The sequence below is a fragment of the Spea bombifrons genome, chromosome 2 (assembly GCF_027358695.1).
Source record: "Spea bombifrons isolate aSpeBom1 chromosome 2, aSpeBom1.2.pri, whole genome shotgun sequence".
NCBI classification, from domain to species: Eukaryota; Metazoa; Chordata; class Amphibia; order Anura; family Pelobatidae; genus Spea; species Spea bombifrons.
This window is the reverse complement of record NC_071088.1, coordinates 18127253-18143497: the sequence shown is the minus strand read 5'-3', so window position 1 is coordinate 18143497 and position 16245 is coordinate 18127253. Positions and strand designations below refer to the sequence as shown.

At 38.7% G+C, this 16245-nt stretch overlaps 1 protein-coding gene across 1 annotated transcript in view; it reads left to right on the top strand.

The window, feature by feature from the left end:
• CTPS2 (CTP synthase 2) overlaps positions 1-16245 on the top strand; it is a 46682-nt gene that overhangs the window by 7002 nt on the left and 23435 nt on the right. The window contains exons 6-12 of the mRNA XM_053456998.1: positions 325-441; positions 3448-3531; positions 4383-4463; positions 5415-5566; positions 9071-9203; positions 10319-10407; positions 13243-13337. Of these exons, the coding sequence (XP_053312973.1) occupies positions 325-441; positions 3448-3531; positions 4383-4463; positions 5415-5566; positions 9071-9203; positions 10319-10407; positions 13243-13337 (751 nt within the window). The remainder of the gene's footprint in view (positions 1-324; positions 442-3447; positions 3532-4382; positions 4464-5414; positions 5567-9070; positions 9204-10318; positions 10408-13242; positions 13338-16245) is intronic.

Here is a 16245-nt window from a genome sequence, read left to right as displayed (position 1 = left end):
CCTTAAAGTGCCAGAACCTCCCTATCATCGCCAGTCCGATGAAATGTGGCAAACTCAATTACCCATCTGAGAAATATAGTCTGATCTGTTTAGCTGTTCATCTTTGTATTTCAATTTGAACAATAAACAGGCTTTTTCACATATTTAAAAAATGTATTTCTAAGTAGCATTACATAGGAACTATTACGTGTCAATGCGTCTGATCCCTTCTAATAGTACTGCCCTGGTTCCTAGATGGGAATACAAAACGTTCTTCTGATTTGGGAAATGTTAAAAAAAGCCCCCTGAACGTTTTGTAATCTGTGTACTTTTGCTTGTTTCTAGCTCGGTGGAACTATCGGAGACATCGAAGGAATGGCTTTCATTGAAGCTTTCCGGCAGTTCCAGTTCAAGGCTAAGAGAGAGAATTTCTGCAACATACACGTCAGCCTTGTACCTCAGGTGGGAAAAACTAATACATCTTAACTCTTTCCTCACTAGATTTGCGTTTCTGTGTGCTGCCGGGTGCAGAGTATGTGTGTAATGCCAGCCATAACTGAAAAGGATTGTTCCTTCCTGGATTACGTTTAATACCTAACCTGTTCAGTATCATAATGAGAAACACCGTTGAACAATTCAATACAACCTCATCGGGCACTTATAGGTGGGCAAGACAAGTAACAATGATTGTAATAGTCATACCTTCTTGGGGCGAGCAGCCTTTGAGAACCAGCTGATTTAAGTAGAAATCATCAAGCAAGATGCTATATAAGCATTTTCTTCCAAAACGTTTCCTTTGATAATAAAAACCAAAACAGGCTCTGCTACCAAGAAAAAGTGCCTTGATTTTGACAGCCCTGAGCTTCAGAGCAGAACATTATGTCACAACATATGTTGTTGTTTTCACTTGATAGATGCTGATATCAAATATTCTTGACTAATGTGGTCTTTTTCATGAAATTAACTAAATGTAAGAATGGAACGAGTTGTACTAGAGAATGAATCATATAGCAATAACCTGAAAATGTTCCTCACGCTGTAACAAGTGTTCACCTACCACGGTTATGGACTCCACAGTCTTGATTTGGACAGGACATTTTCAATTATTGGGACCTTCGCAGCCCTGTTAGCCTGCATGGCCCATGTCTTGATGTTAATTTCCCCAAAAAGGACTCTAATGTTGGTAAGGGAGAATGTTCACAGAACTAAGCTACTAGGCAACATTCCTCCTCAAATCAGCCATAGTCATGAATCACATCGATGCAAATACAACCAACTCTACCAACAATTCATGTCACTCTAAACCAGGGGTTCTCAACCTGTGGGTCGCGATCCTTTCACAGGGGTCGCCTAAGACCATCAGAAAACACATATTTCACAATATATAATTACATAATTTTATGGTTGGGAGTCACCTCAACATGATGAGCTGTATTAAAGGGTCGCAGCATTAGGAAGGTTGTAATTGCACACAACATTTTCATAATTATACCTGGTAATGTATGTTCTATAGTGATCAGCTGTCAATAAGGACCAAAAAGGGCTTAAATATGAAGACTCAACCCACACAGAGTAACACTTGTCATTATGGAGTAAATTAATGGACATAAAACGCACTAGGGCATTGCTTTTGATCATTTGGTAAGAATCCAATCTGAGAGGCAGAACATATTTCCTGATTTGATTACTTGCATCTAGATCGTCATTTTGAGGGCACTTTTATTGACATGGTAGTTTGTAGGAGCATTGATTTTAATCCGCACGTGTTGGTATCTTTTGTTCGGATGCAGGTGATACTAATTACCGAGCTTCAAGAAAGAGGACGTAATTATGGACGTTGTTGTTTAATGTGAATGTAATAAGATTGCTGAGGACTTTAACATTAGATATTGATTAGGTTGACGTGGGAAGATACCATGCAGTTGTTTCAACATGGAATCTGCTCTAAAAACGCGCCTCTCAGACTCTTGGGTCTAATGCAGAGAAGCCCACATTAAAGGGAAGATGATCTAGGTGTTTTGTGTGATGATGCATCAGGTCTTAGCTAAGAATAGCTTCAGGATATACCGTATATTCCGGCGTATAAGACGACCCCCAACTTTTACAGTCCAAATATAGAGTTTGGACTATACTCGCCGTATAAGACCACCCCTCTACCCAGCGTACAACAACCAGCCAATCACGGCAAGCGATGTACCTTACCGGTGATTTGCTGGTTGATTTGCTGACATATACATACATGCACTGCCCTTACACACACACACACACACATATATATAATGTATATATATGTGTGTATATATATGTGTGTGTGTGTGTGTGTGTGTATATATATATATCTACACATATGCCTGTCCATACATACACATTTATACACTGCCCTCACCACACACCCCTGCCTTTACACACACATGTATATGTATATGTATATATATATATATATATATATATATATACACACACACACACACACACGTATTATGTATATATATATATACACACACCACACACACACACACGTGTGTGTGTGTATATATATATATATATATATATATATACATACACACACACCAGTATATATATATATATATATATATATATATATATATATATACACACCAGGCAGACCACCAGCAGCAGAGCCCCGTACAAAACGGGAATTAACCCTAAAAATGATCGCGGCATTGAAGGGGTTAGCGCTGCCCTGTCGCTCTCATGGAGCGATCAGGCAGCAGGGGGATGTTGTGTCAGGTCCCCACACTTGTGTGGGGACCCAATCAACACTGAACCCCCTTTCCTGAAGCTGCCTGTGGCAGCTGAAAACGCTATTGCAGGTTTTCCTGCAGTCGCAGTTTCAGCCTACAGGATCACTCCGTGGGAGTGATCTCAGGCTCGAGGGCGGGCTCTGAGTGGCTGTGCTGTCTGCCCAGACTCATGGTGGAGCTTACAAACTCCTAGGCGCCAGGACAAAATTCTGAGTCGCCATGGCCACCTGGCGCCTGGGATTTGTCGAGCCCTGGCTTAATGAATGTTATTACAAGGTCATGTTTGAGGTGAAGCATTTGTGTCAATAAAATTCTACCTTGTTGAATTACACAAATGGATACCTGATGGGCGTTTTATTTTCTTTATGGTTTGTTTATGGCTGGATGGTTATTCGTAAAGAAGAATATGCAGGGGTATAATAGTTAATAAGGACAGGATTAGTTATAGCTTCTTGATCCTGTGTCAAGAATTACATTTTTTCCCCTTGTGGTTTTTGTCTTCCAGAGCAAGATTAAACTTTTTTCAGCCTAAATCACTATGTAACTATATTAACTATACACCAAGCAAGGTCCTCCTGGCATTGCTGATCTTACTCGCTATTTGTAGTTAATCACTTTTTTTTTCTAGTTAGTGAAGATTAGTGCGTTGCGCTTGTGATATAACACTTGTATAAACCGATTGTATTGTTATTTCTGTATTTAGCCAACCGCAACAGGAGAACAAAAAACAAAACCAACTCAAAACAGCGTTCGTGCTCTGAGAGGACTGGGATTATCTCCGGACTTGGTATGTACAGCCATTAGTGAATACATTGCGTACTTTGCAGAAACCACAATATGAAATGCTGGAATAAAAGGGTGAGATTTGGTGTCAGCTGCCAATACTATTGCTTGTTCCAAGTTACCTACTTCCATCAGAATATTTTTTCTGATTTACTTTCAAGTGAATTGTTAAAGGATATAGAATGGGATGTGTCGTGTATAGATACGGTGTTATCTAATGAATGAGCGTTTGTTCAAGATAAGCATTTAACAAACGGATCCTAGATATTTAAAATTCTCTTTGGCTTCGATGGGGCAGAACCTGGTTCAAGAAGTGGGGATCTCACACCACCCGCCCCAACAACTAAGGAAATGGGCAGTATTTTATGTAGAACACTATGGTGTCCAGTGTCGACTGGCAATTGATGTGAGGGATAGAAATGTGTGATTTGTTTAACATAATATTTATATCAGTATTTCTTGGTAAAGTAGAAGGCGCAGTGAAACAGACAAGCTATGCAGGGAATAAGAAGCTTGCGTTACTATGTTCTGTTTACCATAGACCCTAGAAAATGCCCAATGTCTCCACCCTTACACTTAGTTGGCAGCTTTGAGGAAACACAGTGAGTATTATGACCTCAAATTTCCTGATTCGTAGCTAGACCAGGTTGTCAGGAGTCCTAGGTATTAGCTGACGCTGTGTTTGGTTAATACCCCCGAGTTACATGGACCGTAAATGCCATGCTTTTAAGGAAACACTTTCATGTGACTGTGGGATGGCGATAAAAAAAATTGTGATTAAAGCATATGTCACAGTGTCAACAAAACACTGTATTTGTCCAAACCGCATATTGCTAGTAATCCGCTTATCCGCAGATTGTGTGCAGGAGCACCAAGCCGATTGAGATGGCAGTAAAACAGAAGATTTCTATGTTTTGCCATGTGGAACCCGAGCAGGTGAGCTCTTTATTGCTTAATCAAATGGCTGTGTGTGTGACAGCTGCTTGGATAATTATACTCATTTGGTAAGATCATGAAAAACCTGGAAATGATAATGTGTTTTTTTTACATCCAGCGATGAATGATTTTTCAAATATTATCAATATTTGTAGATATTTTGCCCATTGATTGTTTCAGACTTCATGGTAGATGTGAGGGGGTTGTTGGAAAGGAAAGGGCTGTGGTTGAGAGGTTTTCTGGAGTGGATATCATTTCAAACATATAAGAAGGTCTGTCATCTCTTTTGATGTATGCTGGAGTGGAGTATCTGCTCAGGGACATAAATGTCAAGTGTATATTGGTTAGTATAGTAAGGTGCATGGTTATGATGGCCTTTCAGGAACAATAGGTTGTGTTTATTTGTTATTTCTAGTTTCTTGAGGAAGTATGGAGCTCGATTCCATGCTCGACTAAATTTGGTCGTAGTGGGAAAATATGCCTATGTATTCCTATGTATATTTATGTACATCCAATTCAATGCTCCTGGCTGAAAGATAACGAACAAGTGTTTTCAACTTTATCCCTTAATTACACCAAACTATGTGCTGTAAAACTACCAAAAATACAAAGAGAGAGTCAGAGAATGATGCCGGAGGTAACTATAGTGTAAAATTACTGGCATGTATTTCAGTTGGCAGAGATCTCAGAATAGCGCCCCGTGCCCGATTATTGAGTTGGCCCAAAATCATCGCAGGGTTATGAGAATGGTGATTGGGTTGGATGACCGCAATTTCCTTTCTAAGGGCAAAGCTTATGGGTTCCTGTCCAAAATGAAAACAAAACTCCTAAAGTCATTTTTTTAAATAACAGGACTAAATAAAAAATACATTCTATTTACATATTTGATTTTGGAATACTTACCTTTGTAAATACTTTAATTTTCCATTAAATTACTTCTCCGTGAAACAGGTCATCTTCATTCATGATGTTTCTTCAACTTATCGAGTGCCAGTTTTACTAGAAGAACAAGCAATTATCAAGTATTTCAAGCACAGGCTGGACCTTCCCATTGATGACCACCCAAGTACACAGCTTGTGAAATGGAAACGAATGGCTGACAGGTATCAGATTAGAACAGTGAATGTCTTTTAATGAAAGCATTTCTATATCTTGTTAAGAGGGCTACAAACAATGGTAAATGGTTTGCAGGGTAAAAATAATCAGGAATGACTAAATGAGAGAGGGGAGATGCGATATAAACATTTAAATACTTTTCAACAACGTACAATAGGGAAGATTGTTACAAAAGGAGGAGAAATGTTGGAAGTCAGACTCTTACAGGCAATGTAAGGAAATATTACTTTGCTGAGAGGATGATAAATAGAAGAGTCTCGCAGATTACGTTGCAGAACCTAACCTGCATGGGATAGACATAGATCTACGCCGACTCTAAGACAAGATCTAGAACTGATTACAGATCATTTTTAAGGATAATCACCGGTTTTAACGTGTGGAGAAATAGTGTCTCAAACATAGCTGCCTCATAATTGATTATTTACTAAAACCTGTATCATTGCCTGTTATCTATGGAACCTTTGGAGACCTGAAGGGTTTTGCCCCTCTTCTGTTGAATTACTCCGTCCAAAGCCAGTAAAAGCTGGACAAGTGAGAATAGGTTTTATAGGGGGGCACTAATGTTTGCCATTGACAAGATGGTATTTCAGTTACTTATCACCCACTTTAAATACTTTATACAGCAGCCATCTGTCCCCCCACTACCTGAAAAATATACTTTGAGGCTGGTGTCCTTCCCTTCAAGTATAAATAATTCTGTATATGTCTGCCTGATGAATCAGAAAGGCAGCTTAAACATTTTGTAATGAATAGTTTGATGTAGATAGGTGTCTATAGGTGTAGATAGGTGTTATATGTTATTTATTTACCTTTGTGGTAACCTTCAGTCAAAGGATCCTATTTTCTCTCACTCTTCTCGACAAAGCATTTTAATTTTTATTTCAGTTGAGTGAAGCTATATAAAATGTGTCAGGTTACTCTTGGGTCAGAGACACCGATTGAGTTGTTTTTCAACCTGTCAGTTTAGCAAAAGCCGTGCCCCCAAACCATTAGCCCGAGCGAGGGTGACAGCTCCACTAAGCAGTTATAAAACCACATCTTTAACGTATTTCATGGCCGCTAGAATCACCGCTAGAAATACGCAGGATCTGATAGAAGCAGGGACATGATGTAAAGAAGGAGACATCTTCCTACGTTTAAATTCACAGGCACAGTTTTAATGATAGTAAACTGGAGCCCCCTAATTTAGTGCACTTGTACTCCTTTAAATGTGAGCCCCCTGGACAAGCTTTGTAACATGAGAAAACCATATGTTGGTATATTGTAATGCAAACCGTTGTATTTATCATAAAGAAAAAAGAAATATATCTTTACAGAGAAAAGCATAACTAGAAATGACTAGTGTAACCTGAAGTCTTAAACATAGAATTATTCTCATGCTGGTAGAGAGCTTTATAATTGCATGGATTATGACTGATTAAAATCAAAAGTAACTTTAGGAATATATATATAGAAATCTCTGTTAAGCCTTTGAAAACTGGAACATCTCATGGCCATATCAGGGTGAAATTGGGTCACATAAACTCTCAAGACCTCTGGGGTCCCTTCTTCAGATGCCATCCAAGGCATGCATATAGTTTTGCATGGGCATTAAAGATGGGGATATAACTGATAGAGAGCAACGGCACTAAAAGATGCAAAACAAATACTTCTGAAAATCACGGCCGATTACGACCTTCCGGGGCCCCTAAGCACACACAAAAATCTTTCGGGGGAGAAACTTAGCTGCTGCACATAATGTGGCCCCGCTTGTGCGACAGATCTGTTCTTTTATTGTCCGGCCCCCGGGGACGCTTTTCCCCAGTTTCTCCATTATTAGAGCACTTTGAGCAGCTAGGAATTTGTCTTTGTATGTCCTATAATGAATGAGTTTGCCACTGTATAGGCCCCACCATATAGGTGACCTGGCATAACATGAAGGTCTTGGCCACTGGGCCATCTCCTGTGTTAGTAGGTAATGCCGGAGAGGGCAGCCAAATCTCTTTGCCTAGAACGCTAGAAGCCATAAAGCCACCACAGCCATTATACTTTATTTCATTCAAATATTATTCATAGTCCCACTTCAGTGACACATTTAGCTGCCACTTGCCTATTTAAACTATATAACTTTGTGAAATGGTGCTTAACATTTTTTGGGGAGTGTATACCATGCACAATGTATTCTGTGGATGGGAAACCACTACTTTTTAGATGTTACCTAAAGATTTGCGACTGGCTGAATATCCAAAGGTGCCCCTAAATTACTAGTTATTTATCTTGACTGGAGCAAACGGGTGTAAATTGCTTTTTAATGGCACTAAGTGCAGAGTAAAGCACTCAGGAATTGATAATCCCAAATCAGAATAGAAAATTGATGTCAGCATACAGAGACATGGTTACTATTTACGCTAACTTTAAAGCTGGAAAGTGATGCACTCATATATCAGGAAAATCGCAAAGTTTTACATCATTTGCATATCTTACAGTTTTTGTCCTTTAAAGTCACAGTAAAGTCAGAGGATAAAAAATATAAACTTTTTTTGTGAATGGATTAAAAAGTGTCCTCATTTTTACCTGTTATGTAACTGAATCATGCCAGGGCCAGATTTGGGATTAAAATTGGCCAAGGCACTTTAACGTCACTGGTTGATAAATTGCGTGAGACGAAAATATATTTTCCTCTTTATAAACGTGTAATAACAACATTACATGTTGTCACTTATATATATCTATATCTATATCTACATAAATATAGAGAGAGAGAGATACATCAATAGCATAAAATACAGTAGAATCATAAAAAGGAAGGAATAAAATACATTTAATGCATAATATTAAATTAATGCAGAATTAATGTGCTTTAAATAGTTAAAATCACCAACAATATCCACAGAAAAATAAATTATAAAAGGGAAAAAAAAGGCTACCAAACTAAAACCAGCCTCTTTCTCTGTTGTCCACCTGGCCAGGTTAAATGGGCACAATAACAAAAATGCCACACAGGACGCATTTCGTTACATTCTTCAGCTGTCACAACAGTTTGCTATTGAGTAATACATTGAGTCATTTTAGGGCTGTCTATTCCTTTTTTTGTATGTTTGCTGCGTTTCAGCGTGATATCACTGCAGCCCAGAGACTGGCAGCTTAATTACTGTATTTGTTACATCTCGAGGATGTTCCCTGTTAATTATTTTAACCGTTTGCAGTCTGTATTCTTTATTTGGTGGTGGTGTGTACACTTTAGCGCTGTGAATTTATAACTGTTTCTATATTATAATGTTAGCACTTTTTCGTCTCTCATAGCGTGGTGTTATATTATGTAAATCTCCCAGTGTGCTTTATTAATCTGCATGCTTTATACTATGCTTCAAGCATTATTGTATTGTAGCGTAAACACGCCACTTGTAGTAAATTAAAATCAATGAAAGTCTCTTGGATGTTTTAAAAATACATGTTGACCATTTTAATTGTATGCCTGCGATGGTAATTTCCGTGCCCCTGTTCTCTTTCAGATATGAACGTTTGTTGCAGACATGCTCCATTGCTCTAGTTGGCAAGTACACCAAACTGAGTGACTCCTACACCTCCGTCTTTAAAGCTCTGGAGCACTCTGCTCTGGCCATCAATCACAAGCTTAACTTAATGGTAAGTCTAAAACTCTGCAGGGCTCGCTTGGCACCAAGCATTCAAGGGGTTGCCTGAGATTGGATCCAGACAAATATCTCATAATTTGATCCGTATTGGAAACATGTTTGGATGGCTGTGTGTTCAGGTGGGAACCACACTGCGTCCTGGTCCAGGATCTGTTACAAATTGAGTGTATATTTCATCAGACGGTTACCTGACATGAGTCGCTATAAAGCCTTGCCTCTGATGATGGTTCAGTGATAAAATTATCTCCGCAATTCATAGAAAATTTTCCAATTGCAGATGATGATGATTATTATTATCTTTTCTTTAAATATTGCCAACTATTTACGCAGCATTTAAAACAATACATATATTCAACAGGTATGACAAGACTAGAATTAACAGACTAAGCAAACCGATACGTTAGGTGGAGAGAGCCCTGCGCGCAAGCTTACAATCTTGAGGGAATGGGGTGAGACGGGAAAAGGAAGATGTGATAAGTGAGGAGGAGAGCCTTAGCCCATGGGAAGAACGTAAGGATTGAGTAGGGCAGTATTTGTTTATGAGTGCAGAAATGTATGGAGGAGCAGTGTAATGGAGGGCCTTATATGTTAGTACCAGGATTTTAAATTTAATTCTAAAGGTAATATGGAGCTGGTGGAGGGTTTCACAGAGTGGGGAAGCAGAAGAGGAACGGCGTGCAAGGAAGATAAGCCTAGCAGCAGCATTTAGGGCAGACTGCCGAGGAGAGAATCGAGACAGTGGAATGCCGACCAGAAGAGTGTTGCAGTAGTCAAGTCGGGAAATGAATGAACCAGAGTTTTTGTGGAATCTATCTGTTGGTAGTACTGGGTACTCTTGCGTGTACACTTGCTGTGGCCCTATTTGCTTGGCTTAGTTGAGATTTAATCGTCTCCGCTACTGTCACTATAGACTGCTGAACAGAATAATGTAAAGGGATGTAGTTTAGATGTTTTGCATGGATGCGGGGTACAGGAAGCCTGGTATACTTCAATTTTACAACATTAGGAACGGCAATTAAAAAAAAAATATTTTAGAACTGTTCCCTTAAAAATGAAGTACAGTACAAGTCTTAATATTATCTACTAAATATACACTTTATATTTCAGTACATAGATTCAGCAGATTTGGAGCTATCCACTAAATCTGAAGATCCAGTGAAATATCATAAAGCCTGGGAACGCTTATGCAAAGCAGAGTAAGTGGTTCACATTGTCCAAGCTGCATGAGATCAGTATTCTATTCAGTCCTGGATTCTTGATTGTTTGCTTGTCTCTGATTACATTTTGATGACAAGGAACATTGTGAAATGTTTTACTAAATCATGATATTCTTTTTTTTTTTTTTTTTTTTTAAGATTTTATTACGTAAATCATGATATTCTAAGGGTTTCACAAATATAACTATTAAAAAGTGGCTTTTCTGAAAGATTTGCCATTTCCATTCATTTCAAAAACCTGTTGAGAGGAGGTCTGTTATCTGTCAAACAGAACATGATGGATTAATATGCTAGCTGTAGGCAGCTGTATGGCTGGATCAAGGTACCAATTCATTAATTCTGGTCATTATTTTGACAATATTTTAAGGGTTCTGAGAGAAGGCTGTTGTATTACAGTACATGTTGTGTAGTTATGCACAAAAATAAACATTGTACGAACATTAGTGATAAGTGATGAAAAGTTAAAAAAAAACAAAAACGTGTACTAACATCATGTTAGGTACACAGTTGAAGTAGTATACCAGTACTCCAGAATCATAGTATACATGTTATATAACCTAATAGCAGTCGAGGACTGCAGGTGACATCTTCTCCATGTAGACCATTACTATGCCCTCCATCCACCCAGAAGACCGGCTTTAACAGATTTCAGTATAAACGATTGCAGACTTACAGAAATACAACAGGTTCTAGTGGGTTCCTACTTAACTTTAGCTGTTGGACCTTCTTTTTACATTATAATCCATAATAATATGTTTTCAGAAGCAGAAGACTACGGCCATGAGTGGCTTATGTGGGGAAGGGTAACCTTTAGGTATACAGTGAGTACCAGTGGATATACATTTAGTATGTATAACTTAATTGGACAAGACAAGAAGCTTATTTACCAAAGGGTAATGGAGAAAGAAACCACAGGCAGAAGGTAAAGGCTGTAAAGAATGGCACATTAGTTTGCTTGGACACATTACCGAACCAGTGCCCCCCCGAGGCGTCTACATGCGCGTACCGCATTACATGTTTCAGCCTTACAAATCAGTACCGCATGACAGCTCATGAAGGCAAATAAACGAGTGCTGTTTCTTGTGAAACAGCTCATGTTTAGCAGTGAAACAGCTATCAGTTTATCTCAATTGGTCTTTGGAAAGAATTAAATTCATTTCTACAAGTTCTAGGAGAATGAGAGATCAGGTAAGATGGAACACACGTCCCCTATGCGCCTATCTCCTCATTAATGTTGGACCGGCTAAGTAAAGTGACAGAGAACATCTCTTATCGGTCCCACAAGGAATATTTAAAATGAGTGAAACCCATGACTAGCTCAAAGTAGATGTGTTTCCAACTTCTCCTATCCCATCGTTTTAAGATAAGTTTATGGGCAAATCCCTTTGTATCACGTTGACATATGGTAACCCGCTGGTGCGATTCTGTCATACGGAAAGCAGCAGCCGTTAAAGGTTACCTGAAAAGTAATCTCTCTCCCAGCGGGGGGCATCCCATTCTCAGTCACTTCAACATATTTTACTTTGATGTTTAAAATTCACTTCATTTTCCTCTTGCAGCACACATTAGTAGGTACAGACTGGGAGCCGGTATCTCAAAGGAGACTTAGCAGGATTATTAGACTTTAACTTTTAATTAAGATTCACTCTAAAACAAGTCGAGGGGAGTATATGAGTTTATTAAATCAGAGATATTATTGTAATTGTATGCTGTAAGATAATGCAGGCAATCGGTAGATGTGTTGGTGTTTAGCATCATTGTATATGAGGAGGTGAATCACTGGTAAAAAGCACATCATCCTATAAACCAAGGTAAGCAGTTTTATCTTCCCCCGCTGTGAAAATGAATTATTTTTCTAGGTTAACATATTGTCACAAGAATCACCTCCATCCGCAGAACATGCTGGCCTTAATGGGCTTCGTTCTGTTATGTGCATTAGATATAAAAATGGGCCTGGATTACTTTAACAAAAATAAAGTATTTCAAAAGAAAAAGCTTTTCCAAGCATTTTTAGTGATGGGTGTTAATTTTAAAATAGTAACTTTATTTTGATATTTAGCAATGTGTTATATGTGTGTTTAATCTTAACATTGTTTGAAATAATAATGAAGAATTTTATGTCCTCAGATAATGTGTAATATTAAAATCAAAAGTCCAAAAATGCTTAGCGCCCGTCTTATATCTGCAGCAGTAAAGATCTAAAGTGTGCTTCCCTTCGTTACACACAAAATTCAATTCTATAGAAACCAGAAAATGTGATCTGTGCACTAGTATAAATCTATAAATAAACCAGCTATCTTGAAGCTTAAACCCCGTTATCTGGGGATATCAGATTGTTGAAATTTATAGATTCATACTAGTGCACAGATCACTGTTTCTCGAATGTGAAAGAGAAACTGCTGCAATGACCAATATCTCTGTAAAACAAATAAAAAAACAAACAAATCTGATGCCTTTGGTCATGCCCCGGGAACCCTCCTAGCCTAAATGCACCACTGCCTACAGCTAGACCATTCGTATTGCTCAGTAGCTGTAATGTATTTAATATTCAATGTAAAGCAATGTTACCTGCAATGCAATCATCATATAGAAACATGAACTAAGTCTGAATAACAATGCAAAATATTCACGCTGAGTCTAGTTATTACAAGCTGTTGGTATTATAAAATGGCTCATCTCCTGCAATCTTAACATTCAATTCCATATAATAATAAAATAAAATCTTTTTTTTTTCTGAGGATGTCTGCTGACATTTTCCATGTGTCTGTTATTTGCTGCGTGTGATCATCCTTCATTTTCTTTTCCTATTTTTAGGGGTATCTTGGTCCCTGGTGGATTTGGATTGCGAGGAACAGAAGGCAAAATCAATGCAATAACCTGGGCTCGTGAAAGGAAGATACCTTTCCTTGGTAGGTTATTTAGCTTGTTTTCATCAGAAACATTTAGCTGCTGTGGAAAATATTGAAATGTTTTAGGAGTTTTCATTACACACCAGTCCTGTTCGTTGATCACTGATGTCAGTGATCACCATACAAAAAGATTCCTCAATATCAAAAGCGATACTATCATATATGCAGAAATAACAACTGCTCGAGACCACCAGTCATTTCTGAGTATATTAAACCACTAAGCCAATGTCTACACTTTCAGCAGAACGAATACAGAATTAAATCCCAAACTGAAAGTTACAAAAACCTAAAGAAATTAGTAAAACTTAACATTTATTCAAAATCAACTATAAACATTAGGGGGAGAATGATGTTTTAAGGTTCGTCTTGAATAAATGTTTTAATAATCACTTTTGCAGAGTGTATTATGATGTTGCATCACTATAATACAATAGGATTTTACACTTTTTGTGCTTTTTTAATCGTTTTTATAAAACTGCTATAAAACTGAACTTTAGAACTAAACTGCTTGTGATATAACACACACAGTAGTGGGCATTACTATCTTGATTGGGACTAAACATGCATTTCACATACAAAGCATGCTGCGACACATTGCGGAACCGAAACATCAGCAGCATCACTGTGTAAATACATCTATATAAACATATTTCACATCATCAACAATCGTACATTTGTAAGTACTTGCGGGCATTACTATAAATTGTTAAAGCCCTCGGAACATCCCCAGCTCGCTTTAAGATTAATACTTGTGCCAAAGTACTATTAAAACAGTGTCAATATTCTGTTTGCTGCTACATTACATGTTTTACATTGCAGCTCTTCCTTTAGACAGTTATTAAGGTACATTTACAAAATAACTCAGAGTAAGAAAATGCTTCCCAAATTATTCCCATTTGCAACAGATTCTTAACGTTTGAAGGTTAAAAACAGAGGAGCTTCCAGACAAGAACCATTATGGTCTCTCCTATTTACATACCAGCACTTCAGAGTAGTCTTTTATCGAGTACATCAAGTTGCAGACATAGTTTTGTTATAGATATACAGTGCCTGGATTTGTTGGGAGTTTGTATCATGCCTACCACTTTGAAGGTGCAATATTTTTTTTTTATTGTTAAACAAACAAGAAATTAGCCAACCCCCCCCCAAAAAAACTTGAGTGTGCATAAATATTAACCCTTCAAAGTCAATACGTTCTAGAGACACCTTTTGCAACAATTACAGCTGCAAGTCTCTTGGGTATGGGTCTATAAACTTGGTACATCTAGCCACTGGGATTTTTGCCCATTCTTCAAGGCAAAACTCCAGCTTTCAGCTTCTTCAAGTTGGACGGGTTCTGCTGGTGTACAGCAATCTTTAAGTCATACCACAGATTCTCAGTTACTGTTTGACTAGGTCATTCCAAGACATTTTAATGTTTCCCTTTAAACCACTCAAGTATGCTTAGGGCCATTGTCCTGCTGAAAGGTGAACCTCACGCCCAGTCTCTAATCTTTGGAAGACTGACACAGGTTTCCCTCAATAATTTCTCTGTATTTACCACCATCCATCATTACTTAAATCCTGAGCAGTTTCCCAGTCCCTGCAGATGAAAAACATCCCCACAGCATGATGCTGCCACCACCATACTTCACCGGGGATGGTGTTCTTGGGATGATGAGAAATGTTGGGTTTGGCCAGACATTGCATTTCCTTGATGGCCAACAAGCTCAATTTTACTATCATCTGACCAGAATACCTTCTTCCATATCTTTGGAGAGTCTCCCATATGCAATGGCTTCCATAAAGCCCAGCTCTGTGGAGTGTATATATACTGAGATCATGTGACACTGAGATTGCACACAGGTGGACTTTATTTAACTATGTGACTTCTTAAGGTAATTGGTTGCACCAGATCTTTAGGGGCTTCATAGCAAAGGGGTTGAATACATATGCATGCACTGCTTTTCTGTTATTTTTTTATTTCATTTCACAACTTTGGACTGCCAATTACATGAAATCAAAATAAAAATCTATTTGAATTCCAGGTTGTAATGCAACAAAATAGGAAAAATACCAAGGGGGGTGAATACTTTTGCAAAAGCAATGTATATACACTATGGACAAAAGTATTGGGACACCCCCGTAAACTATTGGATTTAGGTGTTTCAGCAACACCCAAAAATGAAGCACATAGCCATCTCCATAGACAAACATTGGCAGAAGAATGGATCATACTGAAGAGCTCAGTGACATTAAACATGGCAGTGTCATAGGATGCCATCTTTGCCACAAGTCAGTGAAATTTCTGCCATGGTAGATTTGCTCCAGTCCACTGTAAGTGCTATTATAGTAGAAGCAACAGGTCTGCGACAAAGCAGTAGACCACGCACACTCGCAGAGCAGGGCTGCAGGGTGCTGAAGAGCGTAATGTGTGAAAATGATCTGTCCGCTGTATCATCACTCTCTACAGAGTTCCAAATGGCCTCTGGAGGCAACATCAGCACAAGCGCTGTCTGTCAGGAGCTTCATAAAAGGGGGATTCCATGGCTGAGCAGCTGCACACAAGCCGAAGATCATTATGCGCAATACTAAGCTTCATCTGGAGTGGCGAAAAACCACTGCCCCTGTCCAGCAGTGGAAATGTGTTCTCTGGGGTGGTCAATCAAGCTTCCTAGTTCCAGGCCCCTTAGCTCAAGTAAAGGGTAATGTTAACATGTTAGACAATTGTATGCTTCCAACTTTGCGGGAACAGTTTGGGGAAGGCCCTTTTCTATTCCAGCATGACTGTGCCCCAGCGCACAAACCAAGGTCCATACAGGCACGGTTGGATGAGTTTGGTGTGGAAGAGCTTGACTGGCCGCATAGAGCCCTGACCTCAACCCTATCCAACACCTCTGGGATGAACTGGAAAAGAAAATTGCCAGCC